We start from the raw sequence: 21,212 nt of genomic DNA on the forward strand, positions 1-21,212 counted from the left end.
TCTGCAAGTTTTGTTAAGCCAGCGCTTTTGACGCAGTTCATGACATCAACTGTAAACAGGGATTTGCTTCCAAAAACAGTCGTTACGTTTACCACAATTAATCCAATTAAAATCGAACGATTGGACAACAATTTGATAGTGCCTAATTAGCTATTATAATTCCTAGTTTTTGTCCCATAAAGACCGCAAACATTTGCTTATCTTACATTAATGCTTTATAAACCCAAGTAACTGCCTGGTTGAATCATTCAGCGAAATTATATTTTGAAAATCGGATTGGCAAATTCACAAACGCCACGAAGAACAAAAATGAATTAATAACAACTGTGGGAGAGGTCTGTTGAGTGGGTTTATTCAACACAAGTGGTGATCGTATTGGTGACGCATTTGGGGGTGATTTGCGGCTTCTCCCGTGCTTTGGTCGGAATTTCCCGTGTGACGTTATGGAAACTGTGGTGCCTGACGATGCAGCATATGTTTCTACGTGATTTCCTTCTGGAGAGGGGATCTTTCGGATTACAGAAGACAAGCATTGCCCTCGATTCGTTGTTCATTGTTAGTGTTCGGGCTTTGGGAGCACCAAGTAGTGTTCAAGTTATCAGAAGATAAAGGCAAGGTTGCGTTGGTGTTAAACTGATCAAGTGAGGCCATCTTCCTTTGGTGTCGTGGCTCGGCTACAAGGCTGTTTCGGTGACATGGTTCCCGTCAAGCACATTCACAATCAACACCCAACCACCTTTTTCGCCAGGGTTAGTTGTTCACTCTCCATCCTGTGGCACTGTGGGCTGATTCTGCTGACACAAGTCTTTCTTGGACTGTTGATTAAGCTCCATGCAGGTAAGCGGAACCCCTGAAGAGCAGGGGACGCGGGAATAAAAAAAGTTTGTCTCTGTCGAATGAGTTTGTAGGGAATTCTAAACCAAGACCCTTGGTGCGCAGAACGTTATAATTGATGGGGAGTGTTTTTCGTGATCTCTCACGTTTCAGTCGCGTGTTGTGTGTCTGTGTTTGACATTTACTGGTTGAGATCACAGGAAAAGCATTGGCACCTATGGTAAACCTTGGCCATTCGTCTTTCTGAACGGCTCCATTCGGGTAAACGCTTTGGTAATCTGAGCGAGCTTTATTAAAGCAAGTGCTTGTTATGAAGTCACAAACACGAGGAAGTCTGCAGATGCTGGAAATCCAAAGCAAAACACAAACACACAACGCTGGAGGAACTCGGCAGTCTCTATAGAAAAAAAGAGTAAACGATCGACGTTTCTGGCTGAGACTCTTCACCAGGACTGGAAAGAAGAGAAGCCAGAGTGGGAGAAAGGGGAGGAAGAAGTGCAAGGTGATAGCTGATGGATGAAACCGGGAAGGTGGGGGGGGGGGTGAAGTAAAGAGCTGAGAAGTTGATGTTGAAAGAGATAAAGGCTTGTGGAAGGGGGAATCTGATAGGAAAGGATAGAGGACCATGGGAGAAAGGGAGATGAGGTGAGAGGGGAAGCAGGAATGAGGAAAGGTGAAGGACGGGTGGGGATGACCAGAATTTCAAAAAATCAATGTTCATGCCATCAGGTTGGAGGCGAGTTAGAGAAAATATTGCCATACATTGTTTCTTTCTTAGTATAACAGCCATGTCTGAGTTAAATAGTGTTGCTTGTAGCTCTTGTGGATTTCATGCCTTAGATTTTATGAAATAATTGGATTGTGATGAATTTTTAAAGGTAGATCTATGTTGGGATTTATGCATAAATATGTAACACCCCAATTTTACTGAATGTAAATTGTAACTGTGACAGTGAGGTAGTTCTGTCTTCAATTCTAACTTGGGATTACTGTTACTTCTGCTCACTAGTTCTCACTAAATTTGCTTGACAGCAAGATGATGCTTTTTAGGGACATTGGCAGGAAGGGTATTGCAAGAAAGGGGAGGGAGTTTTTCTTTTTAACCATTGAGTTATAATAATATCAGGTTAGGTCTTGAAACAAGCTTGATGGCTGGTGCCATACTGACTGTCCAGCTTCGTACGTACAACACACACAAAATTCTGGTTGCTCTGGATTTCTAGCATCTGTCAAATCTCTTGTGTTTATCACTTAATGAGCATTCATTTGCAGATCTGAAGGATTGGAAAATATAGGTGTATACAATGACCATTTGATGTATTTAAGGAATCATGAAGGAGCTGGGGAGATGGGGTTGCGTGAATGTGCATTTGATTCTTATTGGACCAAGACTTCAGTTGAATTCTGATGGTACACCACATCCTCTGTCTTTGAGAAACGTGAAACTGAAGGGATCTGGGGTGGCCTGTCTGTTTTCAGCCTAATCACATATATTGATAAGTTATTAATACTTGGCATGCTTGCAATTATGCCATCGTAGCCAATTTCATCTTGGATTTGATATTTTGCAGTTCTTCAGCTGTCCGTATCATCACATCTCAAGCCTATAGACAAGGGGCCACCAAGCAGTGAACAAGTGGTTGAAGTCAAAAAATGCGACGAAAGATTACTGAACAGGTTTGGAAGAGCAGAAAGAGCATTTGGTATCAATGATGACAGTAGCCTGCAGTGCAGATTCATAAAGACTGCCAAAGGAATTAATTCTCAATTGACCTTAAATGAATGTAATTTAACTGACCACAAAATAATCTCCATGCTTCCATTTAAATCAGAAAAAAATGCTCAGCCCAGTACTGAGGAGGACTATTGTCAACCTTATCTGAATAATAAGATCAACCAAGAGTTCTTCAGAGATGATGCTAACTGTACGACTGATGGCAAATGTGTGGTTGTCAGGTACCCTGTCAATCAAAGTGCATTTACAAAAATGATTATGAGAGAATGGAAGATTAAAGAGGATGATCAAGAAGCTTGCAGTTCGACTGATGATGAAGAATGGGATGACTCTGAAGAATCATCCACTCAGTGCGATAGTCATGAATCACTTAGTGATGAGGAACAGAATGAAATCCTTTGGAAATCTTTCTTTACAACAGACATCTACAATCCATGGAATTTTTCTGCACAACTTACTAGTTCTTCCACAAGAATAGTCACTGAAGATTTAAAGGAACAGTGTTTAGAAAAGAATGTGAAGAGGAATGCCAGCACAGCTAAAGTAAATGTATCATTTGCACAGAAACCAATTTTACCACAGAGACATTTCCAACACTTTTGCAAACTTGGTGCTAGGGAAAGTGTCAAATTCCATGTGTGGAGAAAGTCATCGAAATGCACTAAACTTGAAAAAGGAGACAAAGTGATGGGTAAACCAACCTGTAAAAAGGTATGTCCATATCAAATATTTATTCTTTCTTTCATCTTTGGAATTGTTTTGTTTTCTATAAAAATATCATAATGCACAGTGAAAATGTTGAACCTTCCTAGGAATTTAGGCAATGTTTGCAGAGACAGAAGCAGTTAATATTTCAGTTCACCAACTGTTCAATCTTTCCATGTTTTAATTTATTTCTGACATTTTCAACCTGACTTCTAAAAATTAGGTAATATCATCCACAACCGTCATGTCTAGAATGCTAACAAAGCAAAATTATCTGTTTTGGAATAAGTTATCCATTTGGTTTATTTTTTGCATTTTCTCATTTCACAAGGCTTCAGTTGTTTTAATTGAAATGCCAATGACTGGTGTGTAATCCACTGAAATGCTTCTGTTTAAGGAGAAAGGGAAAGCAAGTCTGATTAGCTTCATATCAGTGGAATTCTTGTACCACTTAAGGAGAATCACAGCAGAAAATGGTGATAGGAGGTGTAGGTAGGGAACAGGGAGAAAGTGGAAGGGGTGGAGAGTGTTGTCGTTGGATTGTGTTTTCTGCTTCATAAAAAAAGAGCATTGTGGAAAAAGAGATTTTTGATGAGAATGCTTTTTGACTTCCAGTTCACATGGGACTTGAGTCTGAACTAAAGCCAGTGAAGTTAATGGTTACCATTCTAACAAGTAGAAATAGCCGATTATTTTAGAAGATAATGGAAGCTAGAAAGTGGAAGTTATGGAGAAGGTATAGCTTGGGAGTATGAAAATAGAAAGAGTTTAAATGGTTAAAGTTAAGGGGCAGAGTCTAACTATAAACTATACATTTGAATGGATTGAATGATGACAAAGTAGGAAAAGCAGAATATGGTAAATGTGGAAGCTCCATGCAGAGGGCTGAGGGGTTCTTCAGCGTGTACTGGCATTTGCTAGGTTGCAGTATTGAGAAATTGATGGCTTGTCAGGAATGTTTTGTTGATTATTAAGTTAATTCATTAAAAAAAACAAGAGTAACAATTACAATTACAATTGACTCTCACAGCTACCTGGACTATTCCTCTTCCCACCCTGTCTCTTGCAAAAATGCTATTCCCTTCTCACAATTCCTCCGTCTCCACTGCATCTGCTCTCACGATGAGGCTTTTCATTCCAGGACGAAGGAGATGTCTTCCTTTTTTAAACAAAGGGGCTTCCCTTCTTCCACCATCAACTCTGCTCTCAAATGCATCTCTCCCATTTCCTGCACATCTGCCCTCACCCCATCCGCTCACCACCCCACTCGGGATAGGATTCCCCTCGTCCTCACCTAACACCCCACCAGCCTCCAGGTCCAATGTATAATTCTCCATAACTTCTGTTACCTCCAACGGGATCCCACCACAAAGCACATCTTTCCCTTTCCACAGGGATCGCTCCCTATGCGACTCCCTTGTCCAATCGTCCCCCCCATCCCTTCCCACCGATCTTCCTCCTAGCACTTATCCTTGTAAGTGGAACAAATGCTACACCTGCCCTTACACTTCCTCCCTCACCAGCATTCAGGGCCCCAGACAGTCCTTCCAGGTGAGGCGACACTTCACCTGTGAGTCGGCTGGTGTGGTATACTGCATCTAGTGCTCCCGGTGTGGCCTTTTTTATATATATATATATATATATATATATATATATATATATTGGTGAGACCCAACGCAGACTGGGAGACCATTTCACTGAACACCTACGCTCTGTCAGCCAGAGAAAGCAGAATCTTCCAGTGGCCACACATTTTAATTCCACGTCCCATTCCCATTCTGATATGTCTATCCATGGCTTCCTCTACTGTCAAGATGAATCCACACTCAGGTTTGTGGAACAACACCTTATATACCGGCTGGGTAGCCTCCAACCTGATGGCATGAACATCAACTTCTCTAACTTCCGTTAATGCCTCTCCTCTCCTTCCCCACCCCTCCTTTTTTTCTTCTCTCTTTCTGCCCATCACTTTGCCTGTTCTCCATCTCCCTCTGGTGCTCCCCTCCCCCTTTCTTTCTCCCTGGGCCTCCCATCCCATGATCTTTTCCCTTCTCCAGCTCTATATCCCTTTTGTCAATCACCTTTCTGGCTCTCAGCTTCACCCCACCCCCTCTGGTCTTCTATTATTTCGCATTTCCCCTCCCCCTCCTACTTTCAAATCTCTTACTATCTTTCCTTTCAGTTAGTCCTGACGAAGGGTCTCGGCCCGAAACGTCAACAGTGCTTCTCTCTATAGATGCTGCCTGGCCTGCTGTGTTCTACCAGCATTTTGTGTGTGTTGCTTGAATTTCCAGCATCTGCAGATTTCCTCATGTAACAATTACAAAGCTTGTGATAAAATAATGGAAAACACAGGAACGTGATAGTGAGAGATAATCTCTGTATGGTTTCTCAGATCATGATCATGAGGGTGGGGGAGCAACTGGGTGAGAAAGCATTTGTTTAGACCAGGGGTCAGCAACCTTTACCACTGAAAGAGCCACTTGGACCCGTTTCCCACAGAAAAGAAAACACTGGGAGCCGCAAAACCCGTTTGACATTTAAAATGAAATAGCACTGCATACGACGTTTTTTTTGCCTTTATGCTATGTATAAACAAACTATAATGTGTTGCATTTATGAAATTGATGAACTCCTGCAGAGAAAACGAAATTACATTTCTGCATGCAACAAAAACATTTTGAACTCCGAAAAAAAGACGTTGGGTTGAAAGTTACTTTTAAGTAAAATACTCAATGTCTATTTGAGTCCTTCTTGTATTTATGAAAAACGCCAAACTTAAATTTTCCGCCAGCAGCAAACCAAAAATAACATCAGCCAGCTGTCAGCCTGAAAAATAAAAGGACTATTTCACTGAACAATGAAAAAATATGAATATACATAAAATAATAGGCAATTAAAATATTTATCATACTTGGTTAATGGGATTTCTGCTCCTGGACCTCAGCGCACAGCGTCTGCACATCAGGGCTGTATGACGTCACCTTCATCTTTACACAGGATCGCAAGCTGTCATCTGTGAGGCGTGCGCGATGTTTGTTTTTAATAAAGTTCATGTTGGAGAACACCTGCTCACATACATATGTGGATCCAAAGATTGACAGGACTCCAAGCGCATACTTTTTCATGTTTACATAAATGTCGGGCATAGCATTCCATGTTTCGAACACAAGTTTGTCCGGTTTTGGAAGGTTTTCAATATCACTCCATTTGTGATTCTGAGCAAGAACGGCCTTCTGACGGGCAACATCTTCAAGGTCTGCTGTCAAGCGTCTAAACTTGGACACCCATATGTCTTTGTCGGCTATGTCGGCCAGTTCCATCTCAAGATCAGGTTGACTCACACCTGCCAATGCAGTCGTATTCAGTAGGGAAGGATCGATGCTTAAGGGAGTGACCGGGAAGGATAATGTGTTTTTTTCCTCTCTGAACTCACAGAAGCGTTTCCCAAACGATGTTTGCATTGCGATGATTGCAGAATGTAAATACTCCGAAATTATCATGTCGTGACCTTGTTTGAACTCTCTCAAATTGGGGAAGTGAGACAAAGTGCCTTTCTGTAAATCTCTGGCAAGCACTGTCAACTTGCGCTCGAATGCCAAGACATCCTCCAACATGTGCAGGGCTGTGCGTCCTTTCCCCTGAAGAGCTGTGTTCAGCGTGTTCAGGTGCGCTGTCATGTCTACCATGAAGTGTAGCTTTTCCAGCCACTCTGGCTGTTCCAGCTCAGGAAAGGTGAGCCCTTTGCTGCCCAGGAAAGTTTTCACTTCTTCCAGACACGCGACAAAGCGTTTCAGCACCTCCCCTTTGGACAGCCACCGGACTTTGTTGTGCAGCAGGAGATCAGAATATGCGCTTTCCAGCTCGTCCAGTAACAAACGGAATTGACGGTGATTTAAACTTTTTGCCATTATTTTATTGACAGTCTGAATGACAACATCCATTACTTCTGTGCATTCCGGAGGAAATGTTTGAGCGCACAGTGCCTCTTGGTGCAAGATGCAGTGAAAAGTCAGCAGCTTTCTGTCCAGCGACTTCTGCAGTAAAGCCACAATTCCCTTGTGCGTTCCCGTCATGTTCGGTGCCCCCATCAGTAGCTACTGACACCAGATGGGTGGTCTTTATTCCTTTGGCTCTTAAACAATTCAAGACAGCCTCACAGATGTCCTCCCCCCGTGTTTGGTCTTTTAGAGGTATCAACTCAATCAGTTCTTCCTGTGGCCCGGCAGAGTTTACATACCGGCAGAACAACGCTATTTGTTCAATATCACCTTTGTCTTTAGACTCGTCACAGGCAATCGAGTAGGCCACAGCTGAATTGATGTCTTTAATTTGCTGTCTTGTGATGTCTTCTGCCATTTTTATGGTTCTGTCTTTGACAGTCTTTGCAGAGAGGGGCATATCCCTGATTTTCTGCACAATTTCACTCTTGTTTTTAAAGTCCGTGAATAGATGTTCTGAAATCTTAATGAAAGATTCTTTTATATATTCACCATTTGTAAACTGCTTCCCGTGCCTGACTATTTCCTGAGCGGCAATATAACTGGTGTATGTCGTTGATTTTCCAGACTTCATCCATTTCTGGAAATGATTTTTGCTCAGATCAACCTTCCGCATCAGTTGCGAAACGGCTTTTTTTCTCTCATCTCCATCCGGATATTTTTGAGCAAAGGCTGCGTGTTTATTCTGGAAATGCCTTGCGACATTTGACTTTTTGTTGTTTGCTAGTTTCTCATTGCATATTAAGCATACCGGTAAACCAGTCTCGTCAACAGTGAAAGCAAATGAATCTGTCCACGTATCATTAAACGTTCTGTTTTCTTCAGTCACTTTTCTTTTTTTAGAATTCTCCATAGTTGGCTTACCTTGGATCGAAAAATTAAAGAAATCGCGCACTGACGGGTGTCAGGTATTGGCAGTGGTGACGTATATTAATAGCGATAAAAACACGTTGTAGCGGTGTGCTCACGCAGTCAGTAAACTGCAGTCGAATAACTTTATTCGAACTAAACAGCCTTGCTTTTAAGCCTCCCTCAACCCAGCCCCCATGGACGCAGATGCTGCAAAAGACGCGTTCTCACAAACCCCCGTAGGCTATCTCCCTTAGCCGGAATGCTGGCTAATTGTGAGCCGTTTCGGATGTGCCAGGAAATGTGTCGCCACACTTAGATTGTACAAGATCACCATAATCTTCAAATTTAGAATTACATTTCAAAAGCTAACAAACTAACATAAAATACATTTTAATTAAATACTGACCAATTATTTCCCAAAGCCACAGGGAGCCGCAGCACAGAGGTGAAAGAGCCACAAATGGCTCGGGAGCCGCAGGTTGCCGACCCCCAGTTTAGACAGTACATTTGCTGTAAATTTTTGCCACTCAAGGAAGCTAGATTCAGAATTCTTGAGGCAAATTTCAGAATATGGATGCTTTGATCCAGAGTGCTGTGATGTCCCTTACCTTGGGTAGTGTTTTAGTTTGGTTAGTAGGAAGTGACTGTCACCGTGACAGGTCAGGCAACCATAGATGTAATGGTAGGAAAGCTTCAGAATTTGTAAATATCCAAAAGGTGCAAGGATTTGTGGCACTCAGGGAATAGAGGGCTATAGAATTAAACCATTGAGGTTCATAGCATAGCAAGCAGTCTAAATGGGATATACACACAAAATGATGGTGGAACTCGGATCAGGCAGCATCAGTAGAGGGGAATAAACAGTCAATGTCTTTGGCCAAGACTTGTGTCAACGAGATATGTAATCTGTGTTTGATCCTGTTCCTTTTGGTCTTTCGTAATATATTCAAAATACTTCATTCAAGTTCACTTCCCTCAGTATGTGTTGGTTCTTTGCATTGGGAAAGGAAGTGCAAAGGTCACCCAGATGAATAAATGAAGCATGGCATCATGTCTGCAGTTGCAGCAGTAGAAGAGCTGCTGCCATTGTAGCTAAAGGCAGTTGATGCAACATTCAAGAATGGCTTTCACCATATCACAATACATTATACCCAAGCCTAATTTTGTCCTCTAAGTGCATCACTTACTGGAAGATTCAAGTTTTAACTTGAAATAGCTTTTTAACTTTATGGATTATTTCCAGATTTGTGATTATTTAATCAAGCATCCATGTTGACATACTAAGACTGTTTTGTACTTGTTTATAATTCTCTTTCTAAGTACTGATCAAACACGAGGAAATCTGCAGATGCTGGAAACAACAACAACACACAAAATGGTGGTGGAACGCAGCAGGTCAGGCAGCATTTATAGGGAGAAGCACTGTCGACGTTTCGGGCCGAGACCCTTTGTCAGGATGTCGACAGTGCTTCTCCCTTATAGATGCTGCCTAAGTACTGCTGTTTGCTCAGTGTCACTGTTATTGTACGCTTGCATTAGTGAGGAATTGTGTATTGCACTTGAAAAATAAATTGGGAGTATCCATAGTGATCTGATCAATAATTAACTGCTCATTCACACCTTCATGTTAATGGTTATTGTGTAACTTTCCTAATACAGGACATCTTAACTGTATTAAGTACTAAGAAGCATAACATGATAAATGTCTTTGTGATATTTTGTAAGTATGATCTTTGCTTAGTCATCTTTTAGCTGTAATAAATTGGTTACTAGTTTTTTTTAATGAACTAGGCTATCATGCACAGTTCAAAACCAATGCTTCATTCCACACTGTTTCCATGCATAGTTAAACACAAGGTACTGTTGGAGGTTTATGGCCATGGCTGGCAGTTTAGCAAAGAAAGAATATTTTCTGGTTTGCATTGGTTGGAGTTTGGATGGAAAATGAACTTCATATATGAAGGTAAAACATTTTAAACAGATGCAATGATCAGAGGTTTGCCTGAAATACAAAGTGTATACACTTGCTTGCCATGGACGTGACATTTTTGAAGTAAATTCATTTAACAATGTAATGACATTGAGCACCTAGTGGCATTGTGAGGGAACTCAGCAACCAGCAAGGTGAACAGGTTTACAGGGGAAACTGCAGACGCAAAAATCAGGAACAATTTTAAAAAAAAACGAGCTACTGGAGGAACTCTGTTGGAGGCAGAGGAATGATTAATAGTTAAGACCTTTAGTGTGTGAGAAGCCCAGTTGAATATGCTGGTCTATGGCCTCAGGGTGGAGAAGCAACACATTATTTTCCATCTGAGGAGCTCTGATGGCATGAATATTAATTTCTCTTGGTTTTATAAAACAAATTCCCCCCCCCCACTGTTCCCCAATTTGACATTTTATCTCTATTCACTTTACCCTGGGTCCCTTTCTTCCCTTTCTCCTATGGTCTCCTCTCCTATCAGATTCCTTCTTCTCTAGCCCTTGGCCTTTCCCACCCACCCGGCTTCACCTATTGCCTTCCAACTAGCCTCCTTCCGCTCCCCCTACCTGTTTATTCTGGTGTCGTCTTCTCCCTTCCTTCAGTCCTGAAGAAGGCTCTTGGCTCAAAATGTCAACAGTTTTTTTCATTTTCATAGATTCAGCCTGACTTGCTGAGTTCCTCTTGCATTTTGTGTGTGTTGCTTTGAATATGTTAATTCTATTTTCTTTTGTTCGTCTGTACATGTTCTGAAGGATTTGTACTGGCTTGCTGGTTGATCTGTCGAATTGTTGGAGTATGTTCCTGTCACTGCTGTGCTTTGAGCAACGCGTATGCTTATGGTATGGGTACTTACATAGTGACTGGGCGAGCAGGCCTGATCTTTATCCATCCTTACCCATGTGCCTGCTATGCAAATCAGCTTGCTCTGGTGTCATTTTAATTTCCAAGATCTGTTTGAGTTAGAACTGGAAGGAAGGGTATGGGAGAAGAAACTTTAAGCATAGTTTGAGGTTTTCTGAAATGTTCAAATATCTTCAGCAATAAGCTGCTGTTGCAAGATCAATGGAATAGTTCAACAAATGAGTTTTATTAAGTGAAATTATTAAGGAATAAGAGTCTAGTACATGTCTTTAATTGTGATAAAGTACAAAACAGACTTGAAGGGTTGAATATCCCTATCCATGTTCCAACACTGCCTGCAGACCAACGTTGCAATTTCTTTGTAAGCCAAAAGCATCAGTTACTTTAAAGTTTTAATGTTTTGATTATTCTCTCTTCCAGCTGAGATTTTCTCCTGTTGTTGAAGTTCACACAATGGTGGCATGGTCCTTTGCTTTACGTGAAGCTCGGAAGGGCCATTGGATACAGGCAGCTTATGACAGAGCAAGTTTCCTGGACAGGGTGCGGAACACAGAAATGGCAATTGGTTATTGTCTCCAGAAGGATCACAGACTGAAAATCTGGGAAAAAATTCACAGTCATAATTCAAAGAATTATGTACAGTAGTGTAATTCTGTAGCCACTGAGTGTAAAAAGGACTTGAAGGACTATGGTTTCTTTCCTTTTACTATTTCGATATATGGTTATAACAATGTTGCAATAACAAGTCATGAACTATCTGGGACATTGATGGATCTTTCCAAGTTGACCTGATGGAGATGTGAAATTCTGATGCATTTTGCAAATTTAATGTTGGTTCCATATGTGTAGGCCTAGCTTTGAATCAAGAATATTTTCTAATCTTGATAATGGAAGAGCTTGCACTGTCTTCAATACTGTAATGTTCATGAAGTTGATTCCAGAAACTAAGCTCATGTAGAACTGTTTCTCCGTTCTGATTTTGTCTGTTAAATTATTACATTTCAACATTACAACAAAATAATTTTGTACATTTAGCATGCATTTCTTATATTTTGTGTATTATATTTATTGATTGAGAAACATTGAAGATTTCTGAATATCTATTTTGAACTCATTGTAGTGCATGCAGTGTCATGCAGTGTCATGCAGTGCATGACTCCATTTTTCTGTTGGGCCTGGTAATATACTTTGGTCCACATATGTATGTTAACAAGGTCATATGACATCACAAAATCTGACTTCTGTTTCATCAATCAGATTATGACAATTTCAACACAAAAGCAGGAGGAAAAATGTCTGAGTATAACTGTCTGAAGAAATCTGTTAAATGTTACAGTTTTTGTCTAGAGATAGTTGCCTTGCCTGTCACCCTGGTATCAGGAGTTAATCACTTTTCATACCTGCAGATACAGCTAGATCAAGGGATGATTCAGAAATCTACTCACCAGGCTGCCTTATCATTGGAATATCTGATCTGCTGGCATGTTATCTAGTTTTTTGAAACATTATGATTTCTACCTGATTGGAATGGTTTTCTATTAATTAGAATTACTATTTTGATAATGTAACTATTGCAAATTCAAATAATTATGTTAATGGCGAATATTTTGTCACTTCTTGTCAAGTTACCCCTCAACGTTGAAGAATGCATTGAAATAATGGTTTCTTCACTTACCATCCTGCTGTTTGTCACAGTATTTTTAATGTTACTTTGTAACCTATCTGCCTTTTGTTTTGTAGGCTTTAGTTATGAAGTTAGGCATTGAATTTTATATCAAAGAATATTAAAACTGATTTTTTGTTAATTCATAATTTCCAAATGTACCCTCGAGTAAGTGACTAATGTGCAAAATTGTCTTCCAGGGAATTTCTCTAGGGAACAGGTTTTTGGGTTAAAACATGTTCCATTCAAAAATTAAGTCATCTCTATGAGTACAGGCACAATCCTGTTGATGCCTATTAGTGTACAGTAAGAAGTGTTAATAGGCCAGGGAGTAATGAATATTCTTCATAATTTGAAATAATTAGTTTTGTTTCACATGTGCATATCTCAGAAGAGTGTGCACTTTGGTTGTATCAATCTGGGCAGGAATATAAATAGTGTTGCTTAATGGGTAGCAAACAAAAATTAACTTGTATTTGAAAAATAGTTGAATAAAAGAGTCATAGAAAAGTACAGTACGAAAACATGCCCTTCACCCTATATAGTTCGCGCTGAACCATTTAAACTGCCTGGTCCCATCAATATGCAACCAGACTGTAGCCCTTCTTACTCCTGCCATTCATGTACCTAAACAAACATCTCTTAAACATTGAAATCGAGCTTGCATGCACCACTTGCGCTGGCAGTTTGTTCCACCTGCTCACAAGTGAGGAAGATTCCCCTCGTGTTCCCCTTAAACTTTTCACTATTCACCCTTAACCCATGACCTGTAGTTGTAGTTCCACCCAACCACAGCTTGCATTGACCTTATCTGTTCCCCTCAGAATTTTGTATACCTCTATCAAATCTCCCCTCAATCTTCTATATTCCAAGGAATAAAGCCCCAAACCGAGTCATTCTTATAACTTAGGTCCTCCAGTCTTGGCAGTATATTTGTAAATTTTCTCTGTATGCTTTCAACCTTATTTACAACTTTCCTGTAGGTAGGTGACCAAAACTGCACACGATACTCCAAATTATGCCTCAGCAACCATCTCGTACAACTTTAGCATAAGATCCCATATCCTATACTCAGTGCTTTGATTTATGAAGGTCAATGTACCAACAGCTTTCTTTATGACCCTATCTTCCTGTGCCACCACATTCAATGAATTATGGACTTGTATTCCTGGATCCCTCTGTTGTATCACACAATTTAAACATCTTTGTTAGGGCCCCTGCAATTTCAGCACTTGTCTCCCACAGGGTCCAAGGGAACACATTAACACTTGCAACAACAACACACAAAATGCTGGTGGAACACAGCAGGCCAGGCAGCATCTATAGGGCGAAGCACCGTCGACGTTTCGGGCCGAGACCCTTCGTCAGGACTACAGAACTACAGTAGTCCTGACGAAGGGTCTCAGCCCGAAACATAGACAACGCTTCTCCCTATAGATGTGTTCCACCAGCATTTTGTGTGTGTTGTTTGAATTTCCAGCATCTGCAGATTTCCTCGTGTTTGCACATTAACATTTGCAATCCTTTTGCTTGAGATTTATCTATAGAATCCCTTAGGATTCTCCTTCACCTTTGTCTGCTAAAGCAACCTCATGCCTTCTTTTCATCCTCCTAATTTCTTAGTGTTCTCTTGCATTTCTTCTACTCCATAAGCACCTTATTTGTTCGTATATGCCTGTACCTGCTCTGCACCATTTATTTTCGTAACCGGAGCCTCCATCCCTTTGAAATCTAACATTCCCAAAGCCTGTTGGCTTTAGAAGCCTTGTATTCTCATAATTTCAGCTTTGAAGGCCTTCCTCTTACCAAGTACTGCCTGTCGCAATCCAAACTTGCTGGATCTTTTCTGATACTTCAACATTGGTGTATTTCCAATTTAAAATCTCAACCCATGACCAGACCCATCATTTTCCATACTTAGTTTGAAACTAATGGCATTATGATCACTAGATGCAAAGCGTTTCCCTACACAAATTTCTGTCACCTGCCCTGTCTCATTCCTTAATAGGAGATCGACTAGTGTACACTCTCATTTGGACTTCTATGTACTGATTAAAGGAACCTTCATGAACACATTTGACAAACTCTATCACATCTAGTCCTTTTCACAGTATCGGAGTTCCTGTCAATCTGTGGAAAGTTTAAAATCACCTACTGTAACAATCTTGTATTTCTTGCAACAGGTCTCTATAAATTTGCTCCTCTAAATCCCGCAGAATGTTGGGTGATCTATAATAAGCCCCATTAATGTGGTCACACCATTCTTATTCCTCCGTTCCACCCAGAAACCTTAGCTAGATGAGCTCTCCAGCCTGCCACAGCCATGACATTTCCCTGACCAGTATCACCACCCCTTCCCCTTTAATCCCTCCCACACTATTGCATCTAAACCAATAGAAGTCTGTAATATTGATTTGCCAGTCCTGCCCCTCCTGCAAACAAGTCTCACTAATGGCTACAATATAATAAATGCACATGTTGATCCATGCCTGGAGCTCATTTGCCTTCCCTACAATACTTCTTCCATTGAAGCATGCACAACTCAGAACATTAGTTGCAACACATTCAACCAATTGATTCCTGACTTTGTCTGTGGTCTGTCTTCACAACCTCTGCACTGTTTGTTCTGGCATCAGGTTCCCAACCCCCTGCAGTTCTAGTTTAAACCCCTCAGTACAGCACTAGCAAACCTCCCCACTAGGATTTTATTCCTCCTCCAGTTCAGGTGCAAGCTAGCTCTTCTGAACAGGCCCCACCTTTCCTGGAAGTGAGTCCAATCATCCTCACTACTGACTCCCTCCTTCCTATATCCAACTCCTTAGCTAAGTGTGCAACTGTATGATCTTCCTATTTCTGGCCTCACTTGCATATGGCCAGGTAGCAATCCTGAGATCCCAACGCTGGAGGTCCTGTCCTTTAATTTAGCACCTAACTCCCTGAACTCACTTTGCAGAGGCTCTTCACTCTTTTTACCCACGTCATTGGTACCTACGTGGACCACAACCTCAGGCTGTTCACCTTCCCACTTCAGAATGCTGAGGACTCGGTCCAAGATGTCCCAGACCCTGGCACCCAGGAGACAACATAACATCCAGGAATCTCATTCTCGTCCACAAAGCATTTTTTCTGTTCCCCTAACTAATGAATCCCCTGTTTCCACAATTTGCCTTGCCTCTGCACACCCACCACCCTCTGTTCCCTTCTGGGAAAGCTGACCAAGACCTGACCTCTGTGACTTTCCTTTGCTTGGTCACACTCTCCCAACAGTATCCAAAATGGTATATCTTTTGTTGAGGGGGATGGCCACAGGGGTACTCTGCACTAGCTGCTTCACCCCTTTCCTCTTCCTGACTGTCACCTAGTCTCCTTTGTCCTACACTTGGGTGTAACCTCTCTATATGTCTTATCTATCACCCCTCAGAATTCTGAATGATCTGTGGTTAATCCGCTTCCAGATCCAGCTTTTTAATGTGGAGTGGTAGAAGCTACAGCTGGATGCATTTCCTGCAAGTGAGGTCATCAGAGACACTGGCAGTCTCCCTGCCTTCCCACAGCTCGTAACAGGAGCATTCAACTATCTGCCTGGCATCTCTACTGCTCTACCTTGCAAATATGAAGCAGGAAGCAATAAATAAATTGGAAAAATAAAAGAAGTCTCTCTGTGCTAAAGCATCAAATAACCACTCTAACAGTGTCTGCTCCTCTTGCCCCTACCTTATTTTTATTTGCTCTTGTCAATCAATCCCAATTGGCCACTGTTCAAAAACCAAACTGCTCTGCATCGATGCCTTATGTACTCAGTCAGTAAACCGGAGAGCCAGACGGGGCTACGAGAAGGCCTTGGCGGACAGGATTAAGGAAAACTCCAAGGCATTCTACAAGTATGTGAAGAGCAAGAGGATAAGACGTGAGAGAATAGGACCAATCGAGTGTGTATGGAACTGGAGGAGACAGCAGAGGTACATAATGAATACTTTGCTTCAGTATTCATTACGGAAAAGGATCTTGGCGATTGTAGGGATGACTGGCAGTGGACTGAAAAGCTTGAGCATGTAGATATTAAGAGGATGTGCTGGACCTTTTGGAAAGCATCAAGTTGGATAAGTTGCCGGGACGGGATGTACCCCAGGCTACTGTGGGAGGCGAGGGATGAGATTGCTGAGCCTCTGGCAATGATCTTTGCATCATCAATGGGGACAGGAGAGGTTCTGGAGGATTGGAAGATTGCGGATGTTGTTCCTTTATTCAAGAAAGGGAGTAGAGATAGCCCAGGAAATTATAGACCAGTGAGTCTAACTCCAGTGGTTGGTAAGTTGATGGTGAAGATCCTGAGAGGCAGGATTTATGAACATTTGGAGAGGCATAATATGATTAGGAGTAGTCAGCATAGCTTTGTGAAAGGTAGGTCATGCCTTACAGGCCTGATTGAATGTTTTGAGGATATGACTAAACACATTGATGAAGGAAGAGCAGTAGATGTAGTGTATATGGATTTCAACAAGGCATTTGATAAGCTACCTCATGCAAGTCTTATTGAGAAAGGAAGGATGCATGGGATCCAAGGGGACATTGCTTTGTGGATCCAGAACTGGCATTCCCACAGAAGGCAAAGAGTGGTTGTAGACAGGTCCTATTCTGCATGGAGGTCGGTCACCAGTGGTGTGCCTCAGGGATCTGTTCTGGAACCCCTACTCTTTGTGATTTTTATAAGTGTTCTGGATGAGGAAGTGGAGCGATGGGTTAGTAAGTTTGCTGATGACACAAAGGTTGGAGGTGTTGTGGATAGTGAGGAGGGCTGTCAGAGGTTACTGTGGGACATTGATAGGATGCAAAACTGGGCTGAGAAGTGGCAGATGGAGTTCAACCCAGATAAGTGTGAGGTAGTTCATTTCGGTAGGTCAAATATGATGGCAGAATTTAGTATTAATGGTAAGACTCTTGGCAGTGTGGAGGATCAGAGGGATCTTGGGGTCCGAGTTCATAGGACATTCAAAGCAGCTGTGCAGGTTGATTCTGTGGTTAAGAGAGCATACGGTGCATTGGCCTTCATCAGTCATGGGATTGAGTTAGGAGCTGAGAGGGAATGTTACAGCTATATAGCACTCTGGTCAGACCCCACTTGGAGTACTGTGCTCAGTTCTGGTTGCCTCACAATAGGAAGGATGTGGAAACCATAGAAAGGGTGCAGAGGAGATTTACAAGGATGTTGCCTGGATTGGGGAGCATGCCTTATGAGAATAAGTTGAGTGAACTTGTCCTTTTCTCCTTGGAGCGACAGTGGATGAGAGATAACCTGATAGAAGTGTATAAGATGATGAGAGGCATTGATTGTGTGGAGAGTCAGAGGCTTTTTCCCAGGGCTGAAATGGTTAACATGAGAGGCCACAGTTTTCAGGTGCTTGGAAGTAGGTACAAAGGAAATGTCAGGGGTAAGTGTTTTACGCAGAGTGTGGTGAGTACGTGGATTGGGCTGCCAGCTATGGTGGTGGAGGCAGATAAGATAGGGTCTTTTAAGAGAGTCCTGGACAGGTCCAACCCCGTAAAAGGAAGCAGAATTGGTTGTATGTTGTAAAGTAGCAATGATTCTTGTTAAACAATCCATATGAACAGATCTATTATAACCTGTCAATGACATGACAATTCTGGACAATGTTTCTCACCCTCTGCATGTCACCTTGGCTGAACAGAGGAGTACTTTTAGTAATAGATTAAGCCATCTACTCTACTCCAATGAGCGCTGTATGAGGTCATTCTTACCCTCGACCTTTAGGCTCTATAATGAGCTAACCTATAGACGGGGAAGTGATGACCCCTCCTGTTAGACTGTTTGAGGTAACTTCCTTTTTATTCTTTCTTACTTCTCTTACAATATTTGTATATTTGAGCACTTCTAATGCTAGTGTGACATTGTAATTTAATTTAGGATCAAAAAAGTATCTATCTATACTCTTGCTGTAGAATAGTGCACAAAAATACAGTGTACACGGTGAAAGTCAAAATGATAGGTCAGCAATCATGCAGCAACTGGGCAGAGAGAAGCAAATGTTTCAGACCTGTGAACTTTCATCAGGCACTTTTCTCTGCACAGAGTTCTGTCTGGATTCCTGTGTGTTTCCAAGTTTTGACAATATCCAAGATGTCTAGTTTGGAGTATGAAAGTAAGCTGCCAGTTAATTGATGTCACTGTTGGTGTTTTTTTTTATATAATAATGCCCTTTAAGGCAAACACGAGATATTTCAGGAGTTTTTATATTACAGCTCATTGCAATTAAATGGCAGATATGACTTTCCTGAAATTTATTAAACTTTCTCACTAGCTGCAAATTTTCAGCATCTTCTCTTTGACCTTTCTAAATTGCAGGCAGATAGTACACAATGATTAAATGGCCATTGTGTTCTGTCAGTAATTTGATTTAGAAAATATTTCATTTTCTCTTACGAATTAATTATTTTCATTTATTTCCTTCCTAATTGAACAGACTTTGCAATACGTGAGACGAACTGAGTAATGTGTGAATGGCAAGGATTTGCACAATGAATTGAGAATTTATGTTATTTAAGAGTACTTTGTTGAATCATGATGATCTGAAGCATTCTGTTGATGCGGTGCATTTATATAACAAATGTATTGAAAATTATCGCATGATATTTTCTGGGAAAATCACCAAATATTACATGCACCATGTGAGATATTAGGGCAGATGACACTCATAAAAGTAGGCTTTGAAGAGGAAGGATTGAGGGTAAGGAGAGGAACTGCACAATTTACTGCCTAGATTTTTGGAGACACTGCCAACAGCAAAGTCTTGATAATCTGGGAATGGTCAAAGTCTGAGCTGGAGGTTGATGGATTTGGATGAGGTGGCAAAGATACGCAGGAGTTTGAAAAGGATGAGATTTTTAGACCAAGTGATGACTTGTCTGAATGTACCACAATGGACTGTGTGGTTTTGAGAATTATTGATAGACATAGTTTTTGTTAGCAGAATGCACACTCACATTTTGAATGGACTTATTTTGTCATTCCTATTGTCATTCCTATTTGTCTTCCCTATGTCATGCAGGAGGACAATTAACACACCAAATCTATGCCAACTCTTGCAGAAATCTTATCCCTCAGTTTAATTCCCTGTAATCTTTTCTGTCTCACATGGTTATCTAATCTTATCTATTGCCAAATTAACTCTCAATCAGCAAGTCTTTGGGATGTGGGAGGAAATCAGAACAGCTTGGGAAATCCACAAAGTCACAGTGAAACAATTCAAACTCCACAGCGCTCAGTTCCTAAGCCTCTTTCCTCTGTGTTTTAAAGGAGTAAAAAACACAATTGTGATAGATTTTGATGCGTGAGTGGACAGAGGAAAGTTGCCGATTGCCTGCAGGAATTAATTAAGCCACAGGGTGGCGCGATGCATTAACTGGATAGATTTTTTTCCACATTAATTTCTTCCGTTCTGAATTGACTACAAAATATTTTTATTTATAGACTAGATATGTGGGCCATGGACAATTCTAGAATTTATCCTTCATCCCACTACTGGGTCATGTCAATTTGCCATGAAGGTACAAAAAGATCTGAGAGCCCTAGTGCAGGTTTCCCTGATGGTTAACTTGCAAGTTGAGTCTGTGGTAAGGAAGAGAAATGCAATGTTTATTTTGGGAGGATTAGAATATAAAAACAAGGTTGTAATGCTGAGGCTTTATTAGGCATAGATCAGACTGTACTTGGAGTATTATGAGTAGTTTTGGGTCCCTTAACTAAGAAAGGATTTGCTGGCATTGGAGAGGGTCCAGAGGAGGATCATGAGAATCATCTTGGGAATGAAAGGGTTAATGTATGAGGAGCATCTGATGTCTTTGGGCCTGTACTAGCTAGAGTTTAGAAGGATGAGGGGAGAACTGAATATTGAAAGACCTAGATGGTGTGATGTGGGTAAGATGTTTTGTCTAGTGGAGGAATCTAGGACCAGAGGGCACAGCCTCAGAATACAAGGACGTCCTTTTAGAACAGAGATAAGGAGGAATTTATTTAACCACAGAGTGGTAAATCTGTGGAATTCTTTGTCTCAAACAGCTATGAAGGCCAAGTCACTAGATATATTTGAAGTGGAGGTTGATATGTTATTGATTAGTAAAGGAGTCAAACTTTATGGGAAGAAGGCAGGAAAATGGGATTGAGAGGGATAATGACACAATGGAATGGCAGAGCAGACTTGATGTGGCAGATGGCTTAATTCTGCTCCTATGTTTTGTGCACTTCACTTTCGCTGTAGCTGTTACACTTCACTCTGCATTGTTATTGTTCTACCTCAATGCACTGTGTAATGATTTGTTCTGTGTGAACAGTATGTTGACAAGCTATTGTGGTGTATGTGGCAATAATGAATCAATTCCATTAGGAATGGCTTTTGCACTTGTATGATAATCATGGTTTCAGATCATACCCGGGTACTAACTCCACTGGTTACAGTAGACGACCTCAACAGATCTTCTTGAATGCTTGTCCATTCATTCCTCCCCACTGATCTCCCTCCCTGATCCTGTAAGCAGAACAAGTGCCACACCAGCCCCTACATC

The 21,212-nt window shown here is 41.3% G+C and overlaps 2 protein-coding genes across 2 annotated transcripts; one reads left to right on the forward strand and one right to left on the reverse strand.

The window, feature by feature from the left end:
• On the forward strand, window positions 1–13,052 carry LOC132397249 (uncharacterized). Its single transcript, XM_059975733.1, has 3 exons — window positions 1–837; window positions 2,406–3,280; window positions 11,393–13,052. Exons 1-3 carry the CDS (start codon window positions 696–698, stop codon window positions 11,615–11,617), a joined length of 1,242 nt encoding a protein of 413 aa, XP_059831716.1. The 5' UTR covers window positions 1–695; the 3' UTR covers window positions 11,618–13,052.
• Window positions 6,062–8,706, reverse strand: LOC132397250 (general transcription factor II-I repeat domain-containing protein 2A-like). Its single transcript, XM_059975734.1, has 2 exons — window positions 6,189–8,706; window positions 6,062–6,103 (listed from the first exon to the last, which is right to left on the reverse strand). Exon 1 carries the CDS (start codon window positions 7,363–7,365, stop codon window positions 6,193–6,195), a length of 1,173 nt encoding a protein of 390 aa, XP_059831717.1. The 5' UTR covers window positions 7,366–8,706; the 3' UTR covers window positions 6,062–6,103; window positions 6,189–6,192.
• Window positions 13,053–21,212: the final 8,160 nt, after the last annotated feature.

The sequence above is a fragment of the Hypanus sabinus genome, chromosome 7, assembly GCF_030144855.1.
Source record: "Hypanus sabinus isolate sHypSab1 chromosome 7, sHypSab1.hap1, whole genome shotgun sequence".
NCBI classification, from domain to species: Eukaryota; Metazoa; Chordata; class Chondrichthyes; order Myliobatiformes; family Dasyatidae; genus Hypanus; species Hypanus sabinus.